This window comes from Melitaea cinxia, chromosome 19 (assembly GCF_905220565.1).
Source record: "Melitaea cinxia chromosome 19, ilMelCinx1.1, whole genome shotgun sequence".
Lineage (NCBI taxonomy): Eukaryota > Metazoa > Arthropoda > Insecta > Lepidoptera > Nymphalidae > Melitaea > Melitaea cinxia.
In genome coordinates this window covers 1,611,004-1,635,467 of record NC_059412.1, presented here as the reverse complement: position 1 = coordinate 1,635,467, position 24,464 = coordinate 1,611,004, and the positions used below count along the sequence as shown (strand labels likewise).

General features: G+C 43.2%; 1 protein-coding gene across 1 annotated transcript in view; it reads left to right on the top strand.

Moving 5' to 3' along the window:
- Positions 1-24,464, top strand: part of LOC123663043 (yemanuclein) — a 38,320-nt gene that overhangs the window by 7,914 nt on the left and 5,942 nt on the right. The window contains exons 4-13 of the mRNA XM_045597783.1: positions 2,663-2,794; positions 4,409-4,537; positions 5,658-5,745; positions 6,146-6,254; positions 8,392-8,520; positions 9,041-9,180; positions 10,698-10,920; positions 11,370-11,450; positions 12,029-12,223; positions 22,939-23,944. Of these exons, the coding sequence (XP_045453739.1) occupies positions 2,663-2,794; positions 4,409-4,537; positions 5,658-5,745; positions 6,146-6,254; positions 8,392-8,520; positions 9,041-9,180; positions 10,698-10,920; positions 11,370-11,450; positions 12,029-12,223; positions 22,939-23,944 (2,232 nt within the window). The remainder of the gene's footprint in view (positions 1-2,662; positions 2,795-4,408; positions 4,538-5,657; positions 5,746-6,145; positions 6,255-8,391; positions 8,521-9,040; positions 9,181-10,697; positions 10,921-11,369; positions 11,451-12,028; positions 12,224-22,938; positions 23,945-24,464) is intronic.

Genomic DNA, 24,464 nt, shown 5'->3' with positions numbered 1-24,464 from the left:
AAACATTAGTGCATCTAACTTAATACCAGAAATGACGCGAAAGCAAGGATCAAAGAAACGTTTGGTACATGAGCAAGACTGGTCTGACGTGAAAAGAAAAAGTTTGCTTGGAAAGAGCTATGTATCAAAGCGAGGTAAATTTGTTGGTGAAAAAATAATGGGAAAGCCCTGTAGTTGTAGGAATAAGTGTGTGGATAAAATAACAAAAGAACAAAGACTGGAATGCTTCAATAAAGAACCACGCGTCAATATCGCGAAATCGTAAATAAAAACTATAGAACAAGGAGCCAAAGAATTTCGTTTCTGGTCAGATAGTTTTGCTGGCCAAAATCGGAATATATTTGTCTTTTTTTTCATATTTTTATACAGCCAAAAAGTACAAGGCATCAATCACACATCGATTTCTTGAAAAGGGACATACGCAGAACAAGGGAGACAGTGTGCATGCCCTTATAGAGCGGTCCTCTTCTTCAAAAACTATTTACACTGTAGATGAATGGCATTTACTTGTAAGAGGGGTAAAAACAAAAGGAGAACCGTATGTAGTAAAAAATATGACACAAGAAAATTTTCATAATTTTAAGGTTCACATAAATGACAAATTGTGAAACAAGAATATCTAAGATTTTATTTTTGTGTTACCCACATTAGGAATTCTAAACATTTTTGAATATCATATCAAAAATTGACCGCTCCAGCGGGGTTCGAACCCGCGTCTCCGACGTACCGTGTCGGCGCTCTAGCCAATTAAGCTATGGAACGATACACCCACTCGAGCGAAATTTTCGATATGATACTTTTTAATTTCGGTTTAAGCGAACCGTGGCGCCGTCTATAGTGAGCTCTTTACAGAAACCCGTAACTTTTTTATTCAAAAATGTTTTGTGAAACAAGAATTTTAGATAACAGAAAATATTGTGGACTAAGATTAAGGAAGTTTTCGTTGATAAATCGGAACCGAATAAATTGTATTATAAGTGTAATTTAAACCAAAGAATATAGACACCCCCTCTCTTCCCGTGGGTGTCGTAAGAGGCGACTGAGGGATAACAAGGTTCCAGTAGCACCTTGGAACTTAAGAAGCCGACCGATGGCGGGATACCCATCTAACCGCTGGCTTTTTGAAACACACAGGCCGAAGACGGGCAGCAGCGTCTTAGGTGCGACAAAGCCAGCCCTGCGGTCACCAACCTGCCTGTCCAGCGTGGTGACTATGGGCAACACACATGAGTTCACGTATTTTTGGCGCGAACTTGTGGAGCCCTATGTCCAGTAGTGGATTGCAATAGGCTGGAATGATAATGGAATGATGAAATCAAAGAAACTTATGAATGCTTCATTGTTTTCAGCGATACAAGAAACTCAGCTAATATTTTATCTGTATTAGAGTATGCTTATTCGTCACCTCTCAAGCTAACAAAAGCTAAATATAAAGATTTACTGAGCATGTGTGATTCTGGTGTCATAAATTCATTCAATGCAGTATTCTTTAAATCTTTACCATATTATAATTCTGATTGCAATGATGAAAGAAACGATATACATATATGACGATGAATCTTAACCATAATATTGATTTATGTAATAATGATAAAAAGTTTGAGACTTGTTGTTGCTGTGATTAAAAAACTAATATAAAATATAAAAACTAAGTAGAAAGTTTAGGACTTAATTAGTAATTGTAATTGAAACTGTGATTTTAAATAAGTATTCTCCTGAATGGACCAAGAAATAAGAGTAATTGTTTATTTTTTGTTAAAGTTTATTTTCTTTTATATTTTATGATGATTTATCTAGTAATAATGAGAGAATTTATAACACCTATTTGACGTTTGTTTTGTAACGAAGATCCCACTGTGCTACTTTTATATTATTAAAGCTTTGATTATTAAAAATAATTGTGTTTCCTTTAATATAAATGTGCACATACTATTATATTGTCGACTAAATTATCGGAGAAAAACATCATATGTTCACATGGGTTACTATTTTTTAATTCAATTTCCTAAAACAAAATCGTATATTTCGATAAGTGCTAGGTAGTTCCGAAGAACAAATCCCTATAATATTATAAGAATTAATTTTAGCCTAAAATAAAAGTTAAAGTCTTTATAAACATGTAGAAATAAATAAACAAAGTTCCTGATTAGCTTTTGCAATGATTTTCCAAAGATCATCTTTATTTGCGTAAGTAGTAAATGATTGTATTTTAGCAGAACTTCTAAGCTACATACTGTGATTTGGTAATTTTGCAGATACGATTTTGTTCTTCGGGCCCGTCGAAATGACTGCATATTTCTGTCTATATACCCTTAAACCCTTAAAAAAGTTGCATTATTATGAAAAATGTTATAAATTTCATAGAAATGTACAATAAATATTAGTAGAAAGTGTATGTACTGATTGTAAGCCTCAATGTGAATTTTCATGGGCTTTCACAATGGGGGTTGAGTTTTGAAGCTATGAGTTCCTATTAAGATATCCATGTTTTATTTACTTTTTATATCGTTACTATTTGATATTAGGTACTTTAAGTAGTCTAAATGGGATTTTCTAAACAAGGATTCCAAAAAATGGATTTTTCAAGGAGCCCCGTCAAGCAAAATTATGCTTTAGCACTTTTATTTTTCTATTATATCTAAAAATTATGTTTCAATTCCAGTACGACGAGATGATTCCGCCGGGAAGCGATACGTTGCATGGAGGTTTCTACATCAACTGTGGGTCGCTGGAGTTCAAAGCTGTTCCCGAAAACATGTCGCCTTCTGATGCTGACTCCAATAGGCGAAATAAGGTACATACAGATAAAAAATTAAAAGCAAATAAACTATAATAGACTGAAGAATTTATATTAAATAAATGAATAACTATTTGGAACATAATGTGTCAGTACAGAATTGTCATTCATATATATATATATATATATATTATAGTCATAGTATTCTTGGAAGGAACTTCTGTAAAAAACTGAGGTAGGGCACAGCAGGATATATCCTGCTCAAATGGAGCAGCCCGACTGGGGAAGTGCCTCGACCTTACAGAAGATCACAGCTAAATAATACTGCTCTCAAGCAGTGTGTGCTCCTGTGGTGAGTAAGGTGACCGACCAGAGCTCCTGGTGCGATGGGGGTAGGGTCGGCAACGCGCTTGCGATGCTGCTAGTGTTGAAAACGCCTATAGGCTTTCGGTAAACGCATGCCATCAGGTGAGCCCTACTCTTGTTTGCCGACCTAGTTGTATATAATTTTTTTTTTTAATTTTTAACTAAAATCTAAAGGTAGAACTTCTTCGAAAAAAGTTCTGAGAAATGTCAATTGATAAATAACTAAACATTTCATCCACTATGGTGCCCGGGTAGATTTATGTACGCTAAGGAGTCAGGGAAAACATCATTTACGGACACTGACATACAGATCGCGGCAAACTATACAAATGTTTATGAACTGATGACTTGGTAGAAAAGCGTAGTAGATAAACGGTGTAAGGTTCAAATATTCCTAAGAATTCCTTATACCTAAAGCGGCCCGTGCTCAGAAGTCCATAATCAAATATAGCAATAAAGAATCTAAAATTTAACTCAATATAAATGTATACACATAACTGATAACCCAGATGTTATCAGTAATTCCATTACGCAAAATCTACAAAAGATAACGTTTGACGATACTATGACATGATGTCAATATGTATCTATGTCACATTAATTTATGATAATCATCACACTTTTATGAATATCAGTAAGTATCCTTAATACCCAAATTTAGGATTATCGTTTTTAGGGTTCTGTACCCAAAGGGTAAAATAGGACCCTATTACTAAGACTTCGCTGTCTGTCCGTCCGTCCGTCCGTATTTCAAGAACCGCGATAGCTAGACTGTTGAAATTTTCACAGATTTTATGTATTTCACACATTTTATGTATTTCTGTTGCCGCTATAACAACAACAAATACTAAAATAAAATAAATATTTAAGGGGTGCCCATACTAAAAACGCCATTTTTTGCCTATTTTTGCTCGATATCAATAAATGGTAGACACTTGAAACGTACACAAAATACTTAATTGTATAATAATAAATAATAAAAATAAAATTTAAAAAAAATATTTAGACGAAACCCTTCGTGGGTGAGTCTGATTCGCACTTGTCCGGTTTTTTTACAGCTTATATCCATATTTAATTTTAACCTAACTTAAAAAACAATAGTTGTTAAAAAGCGTTTGTTTACTTCTTTATTATAGATTAATATGTGACAGAGCGAATATCAGCAGCTACTCACATCGCTACACCAGAGCGGTTGTTAGTGTATTACGATCATCGTATTCCAATTCAAATCTCCCATATTGAATATCCCTCGTGTCACATAAAACTACTGCTGACTACTGATGTGTGTGTGTATATTCCCCCCAGCGGAGGATCTCGTCCAGCAGCAGCGAGGAGTCGGAGAGCTCGTCAGAGTCGGACAGCGAGGGTGGAGGGGAGGCAGCACCCGTCGCCAACGGGGCCGTGCACTCGAGGGAGACCGAACACAGGAAAAAGGTAAATTACCTTACCTTAATGATAAATTAAAATTTATAATGATAAATTTTAAGTGTATCATATTTTTTATGATTTATTTAGCGGATTTTTTATTTTTGTGATTTTATTTAATACGAATTTGTTGTATATAACTTTATTTATATGTTGTGCATCTGTTTTCTTTTTCCGAAATGACCTATAATTAAGGCAACACTAGTACTTAATATTCTTGTAAAAAATGCATTTTTTTCTGATTTTATTAGTGTGTGCCTTGTTGGTGTTAACACTAAATAAATATTTAAATGAAACGGTGTGATGGATAATACGGGGAGTATACACATACGAAAGAACGCTGAGAGTATCGTTTTACAGTGCCTTTTAAGCTGTTTATCTAAGATATAACATAATAGGGGAACCCTTATTGGCTGGGTGATTTTGGGAGTGACTTGAGTGCGCCAAAATAATGCCATGGGGGTAACCTTGCACCTTGTTTAGTGCTCCAACCATACTTGAAGCACTTTATGTAGTGTCACACGTCTAGGTCATCTTATATATAAAATTCTCGTGTCACAATGTTAGTTATAATACTCCTCCGAAACGGCTGAACCGATTTTTTTTTTTTAATTTTGTGTGCATATTGGATAGGTCGGAGAATCGGCTAACATTAATTTCATACCCCTAAGTTATAAGGGGAGAGATTAAGGGGGTTAATAAAACAAATGGCAAAACAACGTTTGCGGGGTCAGCTAGGTATGAAAAAATATGGTCTTACTACATAACAGTGATAAAAGCATAAGATTGACGTTTTACAGTGCTTTTCACTGTTTATATATTAAATATAGTAGAACAGTGTACCAGCATTTGCTGTACCACTATGATTTTTTTTTTTTAAATTTATTGATATAATTCGATTGATTTAATAAAGATTAAACTTCTAACGCTTGTCAGTGCTAACACGCAAAATTTTTGTATCGTACGCACGGTCGATGTTCCTATATATTGAGAAACCATCCCAGATTGTATCGGTCAAATACACTAATTTTTTACTATGTATAACAAAACAAATATTAGTAGTTTAAGATAAGTAAGAGTGAACGGAATTTTATGAGTGCTATACCAATATTTTCTTGTTACATTTCAGAAGAACAAAAACATTAATAACAAGCAAGCAAGGAAAGTACGTAGAACTGATTCGTCAGCAGCCACTTCCAGTAAACAGACTTCGGATGGTAAATATTCACATTTTTGATTTTAATAAAATTTGTTACTCTTTTTTATATACAGGATCGATTATGTAAATTTAATTTGAAAATTTAATGGAATGAAGCAGTAGTAGCGCAAAAACTCACAAAGTTTTTTGACTATTTGAATGGAATGGAGAACTAAATTGAATGGAATAGTTCGATTTTGTCTAACTAATTGTGTCTGGCCGACACAAACGCAATTTCCGATACCGTGGAAATGTGACCTATGTGTTCTTAATCTTCCAAAAAATCTAATTATAATAAGCTGGCCGCATATAGATTAAATCTTTACAAACTTTCGTATTTTTAACAAAAATTATGTATAGTATACCCATTTTCGTCTACTTTTCGATACAATAAATAAATCGATATTATTATTTCACAGACAATGCTCAAGGTGATGGTGAAAGCGACTCGAGGACGTCTCAGTCTGATTCCTTGACGTCGAAACCTGCGCCCAGCTCGGAAACCGCCATCACGTCTGATAGTTCTAGGTAATTACGTAAATATCCACTTCCACCACTTCAGCCTATCGCAGTCCACTGCTGGACATAGGCCTCCCCAAGTTCGCGCCACACATCCCGGTCTTCCGCAATCCTCATCCAGCCTACACCGGCAATCTTACGTAGATCGTCGGTCCAACGGGCCGGAGGACGTCCCACACTGCGTTTGCCAAGACGCGGTCTCCACTCTAGGACCCGTCTACTCCAACGGCCATCGGTCCTGCGACACAGATGACCAGCCCACTGCCACTTCAACTTGCTAATTCTGTGGGCTATGTCGGTTACTTTCGTTCTCTCGCGGATAGTCTCATTTCTAATCCTGTCTTTGAGAGAGACCCCAAGCATAGCCCGTTCCATTGCACGTTGAGCGACTTTAAACTTGTGGACCAGTCCTTTGGTCAGTGTCCACGTCTCGGCTCCGTATGTTAACACAGGCAGGACGCATTGCTCGAAAACTTTTGTCTTCAAGCATTGCGGAATCTTCGAAGTGAAGACTCGACGGAGTCCGCCAAACGCCGCCCAGCCCAACCGAATCCTCCTATCGGCCTCCTTCTCGAAGTTGTTGCGGCCTAGTTGGATAGTATGGCCTAGGTAAATATAATCCTGAACAACTTCGAGAAGGGTACCATCGACCGATACCGGTATCGGTATGACTTGGTTGTTAAACATAACTTTCGTCTTATCCAAGTTCATACAGAGACCGACACGTCGGGAGGACTCGTTTAGGCCGGCCAGCATTTGGCCTAACTCATCCAGCGTCTCCGCAAAGATGACAATATCGTCGGCGAAACGAAGGTGAGAGATGAATTCACCGTTGACGTTGATGCCCCGTTCCCCCCAATCCAAGGTCTTAAAAACATCCTCTAGCGCAGTGGTAAACAGTTTCGGTGATATTACATCCCCCTGTCTTACCCCGCGCCGGAGGGAAATAGGTCTTGTTCTTTGGTCATTGACATGAACGGTCATCGTCGCCGCGTCGTACATAGATTTTAGTACCTCGATATATCGCCAGTCGATATGACATCTCTGCAGAGAGTCCAGGACAGCCCAGGTCTCGACGGAGTCGAAGGCTTTCTCGTAGTCCACAAATGCCATACACAGCGGTTGATTATATTCTTCCGTCTTTTGGATAATCTGCCGAACAGTATGGATGTGGTCCACGGTGCTGTAGCCATTTCGAAACCCAGCCTGCTCTGGTGGTTGGAATTCGTCGAGTCTTCTGGCGAGACGATTCGTAACAACCCTCGAAAACAGCTTATAGACGTGGCTCAGAAGTGAGATCGGTCTGTAATTCTTTAACAGAGACTTATCGCCTCTCTTAAAGAACAGCACCACCACACTCCTGGACCACGCCTCCGGCGTGGTACCTCGGTGGATGACGGCGTTAAATAGTCTTGCCAAGGCTTTCAGGACAGGTCGCCCTGCGGCTTTAAGGAGTTCAGTGGTAACTCCGTCATCCCCCGGGGCCCTTCCGTTTTTAAGCTGCCCGAGCGCTGCACCAATCTCATCCTCTTACGTAAGCAGCAAAATACATTTTATATGAATATATTACGTAAATATATTCATATAAAATGTATTTTGCTGTCAAATATGTTGTACTAAATAATTGTTTGCTTGTCAATGAAAAAAAACCTACAGGCAATTAAAAACGGTTTATTAAAAAGGAATCAAAAATTACTTGTCAGATCTCAATTAAATTTCAATAGGTCAGTCAGTTAATCAGAAATATGACATGAAGACATTGAGAAATAAATATTAGAAAAAACAATTAGGAACAATTCCATTTAATATAAAGCTTTTGAGTCTTCCGTGTTCTATTTTGTAAAATCACCGACTCACATTTAAGTATAGTAACTAATTAAGACTAAACATTTTTTAATATTATATCAAATATCGACGGTTTCAGTGGGGATCGAACCTGCATCTCCGACTGACCGTATCTCTCTAGCCAATTAAGCTATGGAATATAACTAATATAATTTTAATTTGTAAATTGACGATTCATGCCGTAAAGTCTACTGAATTAAAATTAGTTTTAATTTAGACACAGACAATACTATACTTTATCAACTTATTTTTAATATTTAAAATTAACGTATGTTTAATATACATTTTCTTTTCTATATAGAGATGCCGAAGGGAAGGTAGATGTGAAACTACCCGAAGTGGTGAGTAAACTGCTTGAAGAGTTGGATGCATATAGTCAGCAATCTAAAGACATCGACAATGATGACAAGACTGATCAGTTTATTATTAGGTAAGTAATAAACATATATCTTTGTAATAATTTTTTTTAATACATTAGTAAGTAGGAATCATCATCATCATCATCATTTCAGCCTATTGCAGTCCACTGCTGGACATAGCCCTCCACAACTCATGTGTGTTGCCCGGCAGGCGAGTTGGTGACCACAGGGCTGGCTTTGTCGCACCATAAGACGCTACTGCCCGTCTTCGGCTTGTGTATTTCAAAGCCAGCAGTTTGGATGGTTATTCTGCCATCCGTCAGCTTATATAAGTTCCAAGGTGGTAGTGGAACTGTGTTATCCCTTAGTCGCATCTTACGACGGAAAGAAAGGCGTTGGCTATATTCTTTAATGCCGTAGTTACACAGACTAAGTGGTAAGAGTAAGTAGGAAATGTAATTTAAATCCAGGCTCTGGCGGGAATCGAACACAAACCGCGGAGTAGAAAGCAGGGCCACTACAAATTGCGCCTACGGGCTAGTCAAATATAGTATGATAAAGATATTTATTTATTGTTATATTTTATTGTTATATTTTCAGAGTGGAGCGTACGCTGTCAACTAGTGAAGCGGCGGGTAATGCCCGGCGAGTTGCTTATGAAAGAATGGCGCGGGCCTTGCGTCGCCCTCGTACCGCACTATTGCAGCGGGCAAGGGAACTAGCCGATAAGGGTGAGACATACAAACATACCCACCAACATACACATCCACATGACTGACGTTAACCATGTGACATGAAATCAAAATCTAATTCAAAAATAAATTTATTAAAATAGTAATACAAAAGCACCAAATTAAAATTCTAATTTTTGTTAAACGTGAAGCAGTTCTTTAAAAAAAAAACTGCTTTAATATAAAATTGGTAATAATATCTTGCGAGAACTACACATGACATGTACTCGGTACAAACCCACAAATATTAATGCTTATTTAAACACATCAAAAGCGTATGGGCCCTGAATCTGTGATTTTATTTCATTATTCATCATCAGTCAATCACTCAATTCATTGCGTTAGCGACAATTATAACTAAATTATAAATGACGGACTTCCAGACGCGTAGTATGTCAAGAAATAATTATCACTCTTGTCAATAAAACATCACACAATGTTGTTTATCAAATTTAATACATGTCAGTAACATTGAACAACTAGTTTGATTATTTAGATTGGATCTGATTGTCTCGAAGACCTTTCACTAATACTTGTGCCCTTTACCGTTTAACCTTCTTGACTTCTTGGTATTTTTATAAGCTGTAATTAAATCAGTAAATTGCTTTCAATTTTCCACATTTAAAATAAATATTTTTTAATGAATTAATAAAGTTTTTTTATATCTAATTAGCTGACATGGCAAAATTGTGCCTACTTATTTTTAACCGACTTCAAAAATGGAGGAGGTTACATAATTCGACGGTACAGGTGTCCCAGAACTCAACGTTCGTCTCTTTCCCGTGGGGGTAGGCAGAGACCACTTCTTTCCACTTGCTACGATCCTTACATACTTCTTTCGCTTCGTCCACTTTCATTATTCCCTTCATACATGTCGGCGTAAATAAACAAAGTTGTTTACAAACGTAAGCAAGTGTTGCGATACGTCATTACCACTACTACCACTCCGTGAGTCAGGCGAGAGGTGGGGACGGATCGTTATAAACACGTGCACCGCGTAGCGGGGATTCATTCGGACCGAGGCATTCGCTCCGTCAACACCTCAAGTTAAAGTGATTGGTGTCACACCTGAGTCACAGAAGTATTATTTAGTCATGTCTGACGGCCGACATAGTGAGGATAAAGATCCTAAGGATCATATCCCGCCTTCACCAATTCTGCAACAGGTTTCGGTTCCATCCGAAATACATGTTCTTCAGTTAGGGTACTCTTGAAATGTCCCTTTTTCAAGACATCCCTTATTTGGTCTTGGAACGTCCGTCTAGGTCTAATCGTTCATCACTCATTGTTTTGACATGACCAAACAATCTTTTACACTATAGCTACATAAAATTACGTGAACTACGTAACATCATAGTACAATGTGTTAGCTCACTCATAGCCTTAAAATATTATAAAATATATATCTACATTTTATTTTATTTCTATATATTTTATTTGCCATAATTAGCAGCAGCAGCAAGCTAGGTGTAACATGCAAAACATTTAAATTAACCCTATAACTTTTCTTTTTACAGCTGTATCAACAAGCCCTGAAATTGCTCAATCCACTGCCAATACAACAAATTTAACTTCCACTAACACTACAAATGTAACTACAAATATAACAACTACAGTCACTGCAAATAGAACTAATAGTGTCTCAAGTAAGCCAAAAGTTGAGGATATTTTGGAGAGAATCGACATTGATAAAATGACTCCGGAAGAAAAGGAGGCTAAGATTGTTGAAACCTTAGAGAAGTGAGTATACCTTATATACTGCCAACTTTGTATCGCCATGTTTGACGTAACACTTACATATTAATTATTATAGTTTTTTTCTAAATATGTTTTACATGTTGTAACTAGCTGTGCCCGCGACTTCGTCCGCGTGGAATTAAAAAAAAAATATTATTCAGTTCGCAGAGTTACAAAATAAATAAATTTCTAAAATAAAAGTATCCTCAGTTATTCCTTATTACATTAGCTATCTGCCAGTGAAAGTCTCGTCAAAATCGGACCAGCCGTTTCAGAGATTAGCCGGAACAAATAGACAGACAAACAATTGTAAAAAATGTTATTTTGCTATATGTATCATGCTTACATCCATACACATTTAGTAAAAAGGGTTATTATAATATTACAAACAGACACTCCAATTTTATTTGTATAGATAATAATAGTAATAATTAAATTTTTTTGTTTTTTAGATTAAAACTGTTGATAGAGGAGCGAAAACCTGGAATGATAGCCGCATACAACGCCCAGTGTGAAAGAGTACAAGAGGAAAAGTATGTGATCAATGTATTTGAATTATTAAATTATATAATCTGTAATATTATCTGTGCAGCAGCTATAATTGTGTTTGCTTGCAAACGAAAAAAAATTTTTTTTTTAAATTATATTGACAAATAATTTTACTGTGTGGTTACGGCATTAAAGAATATAGCCACCTCTCTTCTTGTGGGTGTCGTAAGAGGCGACTAAGGGATACAACAGATCCACTATCACCTTGGAACTTAAAAAACTGGCTTTGAAATACACAAGTCGAAAACGGGCAGCAGCGTTTTCGGTGCGACAACGCCAGTACTGCGGTCACCAACCTGCCTGCCCAGTGTGGTGACTATGGGCAAAACACACTACATGACAAGCATCAGTTTTTATAAGATATTTGTGTTTATACAAATATTTATTTCTGGTCTGGTTGTTAGTTCTTGTAGGTTTCCTACCGTGCCTCGGAGAGCACGCCAAGTTGTCGATCCCGGTCCTTTATCGTGTACTCCTGATAGCGATCATTACCCATGTAAGGAATATATCCGTCGACCCGCATTGGAGCAGCGTGGTGGATTAAGCTCTGATCCTTCTCCAGGAGGAAGCTGGAGAGTTCCGGCGCGGAGCGGCGGCTGCCCAAGCGGCGCTTCCCCTGGTGCGCGCGAGCGCGGGCGCTGCTGGCGCGGCTGGCGGCGCTGGGCGCGCCCGCACCCGCCGCGCTGCTGCTGGCGCGCGCGCTGCCGCTGTTCCCGCCCGGCTTCGTGCGCGCGCCCACGCTGCTGCGCCAGGCCGGGTCAGTGTCACACCCGTGTCACGTGTCACGTGTCACGTGTCACCCGTCTCGTACTATCTATATCTGCTGGCGCGGCTGGCGGCGCTGGGCGCGCCCGCACCCGCCGCGCTGCTGCTGGCGCGCGCGCTGCCGCTGTTCCCGCCCGGCTTCGTGCGCGCGCCCACGCGGCTGCGCCAGGCCGGGTCAGTGTCACACCCGTGTCCCGTGTCACGCGTCACGTGTCACCCGTCTCGTACTATCTATATCTGCTGGCGCGGCTGGCGGCGCTGGGCGCGCCCGCACCCGCCGCGCTGCTGCTGGCGCGCGCGCTGCCGCTGTTCCCGCCCGGCTTCGTGCGCGCGCCCACGCTGCTGCGCCAGGCCGGGTCAGTGTCACACCCGTGTCACGTGTCACGTGTCACGTGTCACCCGTCTCGTACTATCTATATCTGCTGGCGCGGCTGGCGGCGCTGGGCGCGCCCGCACCCGCCGCGCTGCTGCTGGCGCGCGCGCTGCCGCTGTTCCCGCCCGGCTTCGTGCGCGCGCCCACGCTGCTGCGCCAGGCCGGGTCAGTGTCACACCCGTGTCACGTGTCACGTGTCACGTGTCACCCGTCTCGTACTATCTATATCTGCTGGCGCGGCTGGCGGCGCTGGGCGCGCCCGCACCCGCCGCGCTGCTGCTGGCGCGCGCGCTGCCGCTGTTCCCGCCCGGCTTCGTGCGCGCGCCCACGCTGCTGCGCCAGGCCGGGTCAGTGTCACACCCGTGTCACGTGTCACGTGTCACGTGTCACCCGTCTCGTACTATCTATATCTGCTGGCGCGGCTGGCGGCGCTGGGCGCGCCCGCACCCGCCGCGCTGCTGCTGGCGCGCGCGCTGCCGCTGTTCCCGCCCGGCTTCGTGCGCGCGCCCACGCTGCTGCGCCAGGCCGGGTCAGTGTCACACCCGTGTCACGTGTCACGTGTCACGTGTCACCCGTCTCGTACTATCTATATCTGCTGGCGCGGCTGGCGGCGCTGGGCGCGCCCGCACCCGCCGCGCTGCTGCTGGCGCGCGCGCTGCCGCTGTTCCCGCCCGGCTTCGTGCGCGCGCCCACGCTGCTGCGCCAGGCCGGGTCAGTGTCACACCCGTGTCACGTGTCACGTGTCACGTGTCACCCGTCTCGTACTATCTATATCTGCTGGCGCGGCTGGCGGCGCTGGGCGCGCCCGCACCCGCCGCGCTGCTGCTGGCGCGCGCGCTGCCGCTGTTCCCGCCCGGCTTCGTGCGCGCGCCCACGCTGCTGCGCCAGGCCGGGTCAGTGTCACACCCGTGTCACGTGTCACGTGTCACGTGTCACCCGTCTCGTACTATCTATATCTGCTGGCGCGGCTGGCGGCGCTGGGCGCGCCCGCACCCGCCGCGCTGCTGCTGGCGCGCGCGCTGCCGCTGTTCCCGCCCGGCTTCGTGCGCGCGCCCACGCTGCTGCGCCAGGCCGGGTCAGTGTCACACCCGTGTCACGTGTCACGTGTCACGTGTCACCCGTCTCGTACTATCTATATCTGCTGGCGCGGCTGGCGGCGCTGGGCGCGCCCGCACCCGCCGCGCTGCTGCTGGCGCGCGCGCTGCCGCTGTTCCCGCCCGGCTTCGTGCGCGCGCCCACGCTGCTGCGCCAGGCCGGGTCAGTGTCACACCCGTGTCACGTGTCACGTGTCACGTGTCACCCGTCTCGTACTATCTATATCTGCTGGCGCGGCTGGCGGCGCTGGGCGCGCCCGCACCCGCCGCGCTGCTGCTGGCGCGCGCGCTGCCGCTGTTCCCGCCCGGCTTCGTGCGCGCGCCCACGCTGCTGCGCCAGGCCGGGTCAGTGTCACACCCGTGTCACGTGTCACGTGTCACGTGTCACCCGTCTCGTACTATCTATATCTGCTGGCGCGGCTGGCGGCGCTGGGCGCGCCCGCACCCGCCGCGCTGCTGCTGGCGCGCGCGCTGCCGCTGTTCCCGCCCGGCTTCGTGCGCGCGCCCACGCTGCTGCGCCAGGCCGGGTCAGTGTCACACCCGTGTCACGTGTCACGTGTCACGTGTCACCCGTCTCGTACTATCTATATCTGCTGGCGCGGCTGGCGGCGCTGGGCGCGCCCGCACCCGCCGCGCTGCTGCTGGCGCGCGCGCTGCCGCTGTTCCCGCCCGGCTTCGTGCGCGCGCCCACGCTGCTGCGCCAGGCCGGGTCAGTGTCACACCCGTGTCACGTGTCACGTGTCACGTGTCACCCGTCTCGTACTATCTATATCTGCTGGCGCGGCTGGCGGCGCTGGGCGCGCCCGCACCCGCCGCGCTGCTGCTGGCGCGCGCGCTGCCGCTGTTCCCGCCCGGCTTCGTGCGCGCGCCCACGCTGCTGCGCCAGGCCGGGTCAGTGTCACACCCGTGTCACGTGTCACGTGTCACGTGTCACCCGTCTCGTACTATCTATATCTGCTGGCGCGGCTGGCGGCGCTGGGCGCGCCCGCACCCGCCGCGCTGCTGCTGGCGCGCGCGCTGCCGCTGTTCCCGCCCGGCTTCGTGCGCGCGCCCACGCTGCTGCGCCAGGCCGGGTCAGTGTCACACCCGTGTCACGTGTCACGTGTCACGTGTCACCCGTCTCGTACTATCTATATCTGCTGGCGCGGCTGGCGGCGCTGGGCGCGCCCGCACCCGCCGCGCTGCTGCTGGCGCGCGCGCTGCCGCTGTTCCCGCCCGGCTTCGTGCGCGCGCCCACGCTGCTGCGCCAGGCCGGGTCAGTGTCACACCCGTGTCACGTGTCACGTGTCACGTGTCACCCGTCTCGTACTATCTATATCTGCTGGCGCGGCTGGCGGCGCTGGGCGCGCCCGCACCCGCCGCGCTGCTGCTGGCGCGCGCGCTGCCGCTGTTCCCGCCCGGCTTCGTGCGCGCGCCCACGCTGCTGCGCCAGGCCGGGTCAGTGTCACACCCGTGTCACGTGTCACGTGTCACGTGTCACCCGTCTCGTACTATCTATATCTGCTGGCGCGGCTGGCGGCTGCTTCCGATCACAACTTCGTAACGCACTCGTCACGCATTCACCAGCTTGCCAAGTCAAGCGTGCATAAAGAAGATTGACTTCAAAAATATGTGTATGCAATTCTCACATGGCCGAAGTGAAACTACTAATTCGTCGGAAGGTATGCCGTTACAAATTGTTCTGTCCACGATAATCACAGCCTCGTGAAAAGGTAACAAGTGCCATGCAAAACGCATCGCTTACGCATTTTGAGCAGTAATATATTCTACCTCACTGTCTTCTATACATTAGTGTTTGTTAAAATTATATTTAACTAGCGACCCGCTCCGGCTTCGCACGGGTATAAAATATAATTATAGCCTATCATTCACTGAAAAAATGATTAAAATCGATCCAATAGTTTTGATTTATTCATTACTGCCCGTGGCCCACACGCGTTAACTTTAGAGTAAAAGCCGGCCGGAACCGCCGCAAACGCTACGTACCGCGATTTTTAAACCTGTAATATCTTTCAAAATATTCATTTAAATCATATGCTGTAAAGGGCCATATAGATCTATATTAAATAAAAAACATATTTAAGGTATTTAATTGGATAAGGATTAATGCTGTCATCATCTTCCTGCCCTTATCCCACTTATGTAGGGTCGGCACAACATGTTTTTCTCTTCCATTCCTCTCTATTATTCGTCACTTCAGTGCTTACTCCTTTCTTTCTCATATCCTCACTCACACAATCCATCCATCGCTTTTTCGGTCTGCCGATCGCTCTTCGTCCTTCGACATTCATCCCTAACATTCTTTTACCGACATAGCGGTCATCCCTCCTCATTACATGCCCATACCACGCTAACCTATTGCTCCTTATTTTCTCTGTCACAGGTGCTACTTTCAAACTTCCCCTTATATACTCATTTCTAATCCGATCTTTCCTCGTTACTCCACACATCCATCTTAGCATTCTCATCTCGGCTGCGTGCACTCTTCTTTCATCCGTCACTTTTGTTGCCCAACATTCTGATCCATACATTACGACAGGTCTTATGATCGTTTTATAGATTTTCCCCTTAAGTTTAAGGGGCATTCGTGGATCACAAGCTGTTCCAGAGACCTGTCGCCATTTCATCCATCCCGCATTTATTCTATTTTTCACGTCACGGTCTATGTTGCCGTCATTTTGTATTAATGACCCAAGGTAGCGGAAGTCGGAGCAGACTGGTAGGGATACACCATCCAAGGCAATATGGGAAAAACTGGACGAACCGCTGAAATCGCAGAACAAGTGCTCGGTTTTAGACCTACTTATCCTCAATCCCGCGCCCTCCAGTCTTTCCTGCCATTTTCCCAGTCTGCTCTGTACCTCAAGGACATTATCTCCGACAAGAACAACGTCGTCAGCAAACAGCATACACCAGGGTGCTTCCTCCTGTATGTCTGATGTTAGAACATCCATTACCAGGAGGAATAGATACGGGCTTAAATAAAAAATAAAAATAAAAAATAAAAAAATAAAAATGTTTATTACTCAGACAACAAAGGGTCCATAATTGTTAGTAAAAATAAAAGATGAAAGCTTAATAACTAATGTTAGTACTTAATAACTAAAAGTGACATTGTAATGTCACACAAATGCCTGAGTAGTGGACAGTCCCCGCTATCGGCGATGACCCTTAAGACATTGTTGCGGCTGCCGCGCACTCGCCTTAAAAGTGAGCTAGCCTTTTTGCGCAGAATGGCCGGGAAACTGTCGACCCCTGCGTGCGCGAACATACTAGAGGCACTGCAGTACCGCGGCAGCCCCAACAATGCCCTAAAGGCGTTATTGTACTGTACACGCAAGGCGTTGTAAGACCTCTGAGTATAGCTGACCCATAGACTGCTCGTATAAAAAGAAGTGCAGTAAGCTTTAAAAAAGCGTGATCTTAACTGGTGTTGAGCAACGAGCAAATCTGCGGGCCAACATGTTCGCCCTGATCGACAACGCCCTGCGTTCTCGCTCAATATCAACATTATCCTTTAGGTCTTCTGTGACAATGTGACCTAGGTACTTGAATTGGTGTACTCTAACAAGACATGTCCCGTTTAACTTTATTAAGGGTATATTTTCCGGTAGTCTGTTGCCAGCCTTGAAGACTAGGTATTCACTTTTCTTGTTATTGTACACCAATCCATGCGTCTCAGCGTATGACTCGCAAAAAGCCAGCATCCTCCTAATTGCGCTGACCGAGGGGGCCAGCAGCACCATGTCATCCGCGTAGCTGATATTATTGAAACATACGCCACCAATATGGCATCCGACCCTCATGCTGCTGAGCCCCTCAATCAGCGCATTGACATACAGGTTAAAAAGATTAGGTGAGCTCAACCCCCCCTGCCTCACTCCACATTCCAACCTATATGGCTCCGAGTACTCGTTTGCCCACTTTATAGTATTCAATTGGTTGCTATACCAATATTTAAGCAATGAAATCAATTCTGCAGGCATTCCTACCTGCTGTAGCTTGTTCCACAGGATGTTGTAGATGACCAGATCAAATGCTTTCGACAGATCCAAGAAGCAGGCATAAACAGGTGTGCTTCTGTCTGTGTAATACCTGACAGCATGCTTTAAGCTCAGGATTGCACTTTCCGTGGATAATTGAGACCTAAATCCAAATTGGAGTTCGTGAATGTGCAGATAACAATCTAACTGAGCGTTAAGCACACTGTCAAGTACCTTGGCTATGATTGTTGCTAATGAGATAGGCCTATAATTCGAACTGTTCACAGTATCACCTGTTTTGTTCTTAACAATCGGTACCACAACCGTTTTCATCAAGTTCGGCGGTAAATATGAATGTACTATGCATAAGTTAAAAAGAAAAGCCATCACCTCAGCAAGGCGAGACCCCGCATGCTGAAGGTGCTCGATGCTGAGACTATCGTGGCCAGGAGATTTGCCCCTTGTCATTGATTGTATAATTTTAGCAACGGTTTTAGCATTTACCAAGGTGTTGATATGTTTAAAGTTAATCTCAGCATCAGGCACCCCCACCGAAAATTTCCGTGAAGGCTGTACAGCAAAATGATCCTTAAATAGGTTTGCTATAGCCCGGGGCTCACCCACGCCATCTATAACCGCTGACAAGCCAGGTCTAGAACTAAATTTATTCGTGGCTTTCCAGAATTTGCTGAAATCACCCTTAGCATGATAAGTCGCAAGAGCATCCATCCTAATTTGTTCTTGATGATTTTGACACCATTTCAGTCTACCTTTAAAGATTTTACGACTAGCTACCATATCGTTATACAGAGTGCCACTTTTAGGCCTACCATACCAAACCCACATAAGAAACTTAGACCTGGCCTCCTTATGCGCTTTACTTACACACCTATTCCACCCTCTCAATCTGTTTGGCAAACGAGAACCCGAGCTGTCACCCCTAATATCATAAGACACTGTGGCTGCATTGGACAATATTGATATCAAACGGCCATACAAATTATCTATTATACATCTGTGATCTTTGTTATGACAGACTTCTTTACAACAATTTTGACACTCATTTGGAAAATTAACATATTTTAATTGATTATTACAAATTTTAAAATAACAATCCGACTGCTCTTTTGTTCTATTTCCCCATTTAATTTTATTAATAATATTTTTATTTAAAGTCACTTTTTGTAAAACTAAATTTAAATTACAATTTATGATTAGCGGGAGATGATCGGACCAATATGTATCATATTTAACTGAAATAGTACTGATACATTGCCATGCTGCCTCGGTAACCACACAGTGATCCAACCATCTCCTACTACCGTGTGTATCACTAACGAATGTAAAAGTCTGAGGTAGGATATGTAACTTACGTACATCCGCACAAATCCATGACTGTTCCAAACAAAAGTTTTCCAATTCACTATAAAACGACTCACGTGGGTGGGCATTATAATCGCCCAGCATAAAAACAGACTCCACAGCACACTCATCAATAATTGCACTAAGCTCACTAAGACAATCCGTAAATTCTGTCAGGTTATCACGACAATCAGTAGGCATGTATACACTGCACACAACAATAGGTTTGTCACTAAGTGTTATTTTGATAGCACATATGCGAGGGTTTAAACACTCAACCACAGACACGCAAGGAAAGACACTCGTTCTCCATAACAGCGCTACTCCCCCATAGGGACGCCCTGTGATTACGCCGGCACCGGTGTCCATAGCTGATGTTCCCGTACTACCGAAGTCCTCATCCACCGTCCCCAAGAACGGCAGGTCGTGAGGAAATAACCAAGTTTCCTGTAGTGCGACAACATCCGCACTCCGACATAACATCCTTACTCCGTCTATAGATCTTTTAATCGACTTACAGTTGAAAGTAACCATACGAGTACATAAACCCTCATTATTATTATTTATTGGAGTGTCCATCATCTGCTTTCTTTTTAAAATCAATAAATTTTCGGAAAGTGATACCCTCCGGCCAAAAGTTATCTTTTAGAAAAAGAGCCACCTTAGTTTTCGGTACGTCGATTTTGTACGCGTTGTATTCTCTAGGCATCTTCACGTTAATTTTAATAGGAAAAACTTTAACCTGCGTTCTATCAAATATGTAAGTAGTGATGTCACTTTCCGTCGTCTCCTTTGATACGTTATTTATAAATAACGAGATCTTGATATCCGCGGCCTTAAATTTTTCACTAGGGCTGGTTGCGGCTTTACCCTCTACTGTGCTAAAACGATTTCTATGTCTTTTTCTTTGTACCAGCTCCCACTCTTTACTTAGTTTCTCCTTCTCCTTCTTCCAATGCCCATCAACGCCCACAATGCGCGCTAATGTCTCCGTCCCCACCGGCTTAGAAGACAAATCACCTTGATGACTCGCTGTTGTGTTTAAGGCCGCGGTAGTGAGGCCGTCATATGTAAACGCTCGTTCGTCCTTGTTCGAAACCGCAGTGCCGCTCGAGGTGGTGAGGCGCTCCTGCATAAGCGCTTGCGAGTCATTGTTCGAAACCGCGGTGCTGGCCGGGGCCTCCACGAGCCTAGCTTCCTTTTCGCTGTGCGTTAGAGCGAACGGGACGGAGTCATGAGAAGCTTGAGTGTGCAACAAAGACGAGATAACACCGTCGTTGTCCGGTGAAGTTGAGCGGTGTCCAATCATTGAACTATTAAGTTCTGCAATGTGCGGTAGGCCGGTAGGCCCGCTATCCATAAAATAACTATTTGTCACACAACTACCGCCACGATTTTTATTCACGTAACAGTCATATGTAGGATCAGCTGATAGTTTTTTAATGTTTTGCAGTTCACTTTTAATTTCATTAAAACGGTCTAAAGTTAAGCATGTATCCTTCAATGTTTTTATTTCGTTCTGCATTAGATTAATATCTTTTAACAACTTTGTTGCGTCTAGATGATCAAAGGTCACTGGAGGTAGTTTATGCAGATCCCTTGCCACAAAAATCGGAGTTTCTTCGGGGTCAGTCTCTTTGAAGACAGCAATTAAATCAAACATATCCCGATTTGTACGTCCGTTTCTCTTCCGAGTAATTTTTCGTTTTGTTGTTTTTATGGATTCAAACAACAAACATTTTGCACGTTCTATATCCGTTGCAGAGAAGGATGAGACGCAAATACGAACAATACTCTCTTCGTCCATAACGTCCACTTTATTTTGAATGAACGCTAATACTTCACAAATAACTATATTGCAGTTGTTACACTTTACTATTTTTGACGACGCCATATTTGCACTAGTAAGCTAAATAGATACGCCCGCGCGTGCGTTACGCGACAGCGTTAGGCGACGACTGGAAACTAAAAGCCGACCCCTGGTGCAAACCTACAGCCACACTGAACTTGTCAGTTACCCCGGCTTCGGACCGGACGTGGGTGCTAGCTCTATCATACATCGCCTGAACAAGTCGTACATACTTCTCTGGCACTCCTTTCCTTTTCATAGCCCACCACAGAACCTTACGGGGGACCCTATCGTATGCCTTTTCCAGATCCACGAACACCATATGCAAGTCTTTTTGTGCGAGTCGATATTTTTCGCAGAGTTGGCGGAGTGCAAATATGGCGTCCGTAGTTCCCCGGCCCGGCATAAATCCAAATTGGTTCTGTGTGACCTCACATTCTTCTCTCATTCGTCGCTCTATCACTTTCTCCCATATCTTCATGCTATGTGACATGAGCTTTATTCCCCGATAGCTGCTGCAGTCCTGTATGTCACCTTTATTTTTAAAAATGGGCACCAGTGAACTGTAGCACCATTCCTCGGGTATAACCTCTTCTTGCAGCAACTTATTGAAAAATAAAGTCAGCCACTTCCATCCATCCGCATTCAAAAACTTCCACACTTCCGCTGGTATACCATCTGGCCCAACTGCTTTTCCATTCTTCATACTCTGCACTGCCATCTTCACTTCCTCTATACTTACCTCTTTCACCATTCCTTCATTACTTCGTACATTTTCTAACACTCCGCTCCATTCATTTTCTTCGTTCATCAAGTTATTAAAGTATCTCTTCCAGCGTTCTTTTATTTCCTCATTGTCCGTCAAGATCTTCCCCGCTTCGTCTTTTATACATTTCATATGGTTTACATCTCTTGCATTCATCTCTCTCTCTCTCGCTATTCTAAAAAGATTTTTTTGACCTTGTGGGCTCTCTAAAGAATCATACAACTTATCTTGAACCTTGGCCCTTGCGATTGCGACTGCTTTCTTAGCCTTCTTTTTACTATTTTGATATTCTAATCTTTTTATTTTCTTTTCTCTGTCATTTCCATCTTCCACTTTTTTGGATTAATGCTGTATTGGTTAAAATCGCTTCGAAAATTAGCCATTATTTGTCGTAAAAAGTAAATGACAAAAAAATGTTATTGTGGGATATCCATAAGAGATAGGTATATACCATCGCGGAGTTTTCTGTAGACCTTTTCAATGTGTATAATACTTAGTACATTATTTTGATAAATCTCGTAGGGTTCAGCCTGCGTTTGCAATTTAAGCGAAAAAAAAATAATTATTTACGACATAACATTAGAAAACTCAAAAATAACAGTATTTCTCCACTATTTAATGGATGTTATTATACATATAAACCTTCCTCTTGAATCAATCTATCTATTAAAAAGAACCGCATCAAAATCCGTTGTGTAGTTTTAAAGATTTAAGCGTACATACATGTGCAGGGACAGATAAAGCGACTTTGTTTTATACTATGTAGTGAAGCAGAATTTGTTATTACACTCTTCTGAAAACCTCAATCTTTTACACGTCCTTAACTACGTAAGGACCGTCGATCTATACCAATAATCATACAGTAGGAAATTTTCTGCTCAAAATGTGTAGCAGCCCGACTGAGGTTGTAGTACCTATTAGTACTAGTAGTACCTACTACTACCTACCTACTAGTACTACTAGTAGTATTACTGCTTTCAAGCAGTGTTGTGTTCCTGCTGGTGGTTCCTGGTTGGTGGCCGGCGACGCGATTGTGATGATTTTAGTATTGCATATGTCTATTAGCTACGGTAATCGCTTACCATCAGGTGAGCTGTATGCCTGTTCACTTACTTAGTTATATAAAATAAAAATTGGAAGCTTATATACATAAGTTCATTCATTAGTCATGACCAGCATAATATGGTTCATTTGTGTATTCTGAAGTCTGGCTTTTTCCACAAAGCTTAGAAATGTTAGCGATAATAGCAACACTAAGTCAAAACGTTTGTTATTTTCAGTTTAAACAAGGATATCAAAGGGTCAGATCACAAGAGACAAAGGGTTGGTTCATCGTCCCAGTCAGCTGTAGTCAATACCCAGTTTACCGAACCAATCCAGTTTCCGAGCTCATTAACCGTCACAACGTCTGTAAAATCATACGATAAACAAGACGGAGACATGGACCCCAAATACAAAGTAAACCCCGCTGCCGTCTACGGATCAGTGATGAATTCCTACTCTCTTAACAAAGATTTAGTTATAGAGACATCAGATGACAGAAAAAAGGATTCAGATAGGAGTAAAGAAGACTCATACATTCCGAACAACATAGGCAGTATAACAATAACCCCAGTTCCAAGCAGCCAAAAAGCGAAAGTCACTACATTAAATGATAAAGGTAAGGAACCTTTATTAAGAGTAAAATCTCCGGCCGCTCTAAACGAAATGGTGCATAAAAAGGAGAAAGAAAAACATAAGAAACCAGAGAAATCTCATATATCTCGGGAGAAAACAGTTCAATCTCCCTTGCACATAGATACGAACTATCAGAGTAAAAAGAGTTCACCGAGCCCTAAAGCAAAGGATGAACTAACTCAAAAGAGCGTTGAAGCTATGAGGATAGCGGAGAACAACATACCTAGACCAGGTTTAATTGCTGTTCATCATTCACCAACGTTTGCCAAACCGGACAAGAGGCCTCCGGAAGTTAAGAAGAAAAAGGAAATCCTAATAGTTTCCGATGTTGATCCATTAGCGGACGTCCCACAGGAAGTCGACGACAGCAGCAGTGATGTAGAATTTGTTGATGACAAAACGGACAAAAACGAACCTAAATCTAGTGAAAATAAGAGTGTTACAGTGCCTTTGAAGGACAAAGTGAGTGACAATCGGAAAGTGAACAGTGTTAAACAGAAGAGTGAGAAAATTTTTAATTCAATTAGTAGGGAGTGTAGGAAGGAGCAGTTGGACGAGGACACCAGGAAGGATATCGATGCCGTTATGCGGAATATTAGAGAAATGGAGGTGAGTGGCAACTTTCATTGGTTAGTTATGTTAGAGCTTACAAAAAACAAACAGTAACAAAACAATCCGCCAACCCGCAGTGGAGCAGTGTGGTGAATTAAGCTCCAATCCATCTCCTACTTGGAGAAAGAGGCCTATGCCCAGCAGTAGGATCTTACAGACTGAATCGTGATGGTTATCTGTAAACAGATTCTCCTCTATAAGTTGTATCAATTTGCATTGAAAGCAAGAGTCGGATGTTCTAAAATCTAAAATAAACAATGCTATAATATTTAGATACAAACGTAAACACAGCTATAAAGCTAATTTTACTTTTGTATATTTTAATTGAATCATCACAGAATTAATAAAAGGACAAATTACAAGACATGAAATCAAATGCTTTGATTCGAGTATTCTCTTTATAATATTTGTGTAAAAAATATTTTGCAATTATTTCACTTCACTCCAGCCTATGGCAATCCACTGCTGGACATAGGCCTCCCCAAGTTCGCGCAAGACATCCCGGCTTATTGTTAAT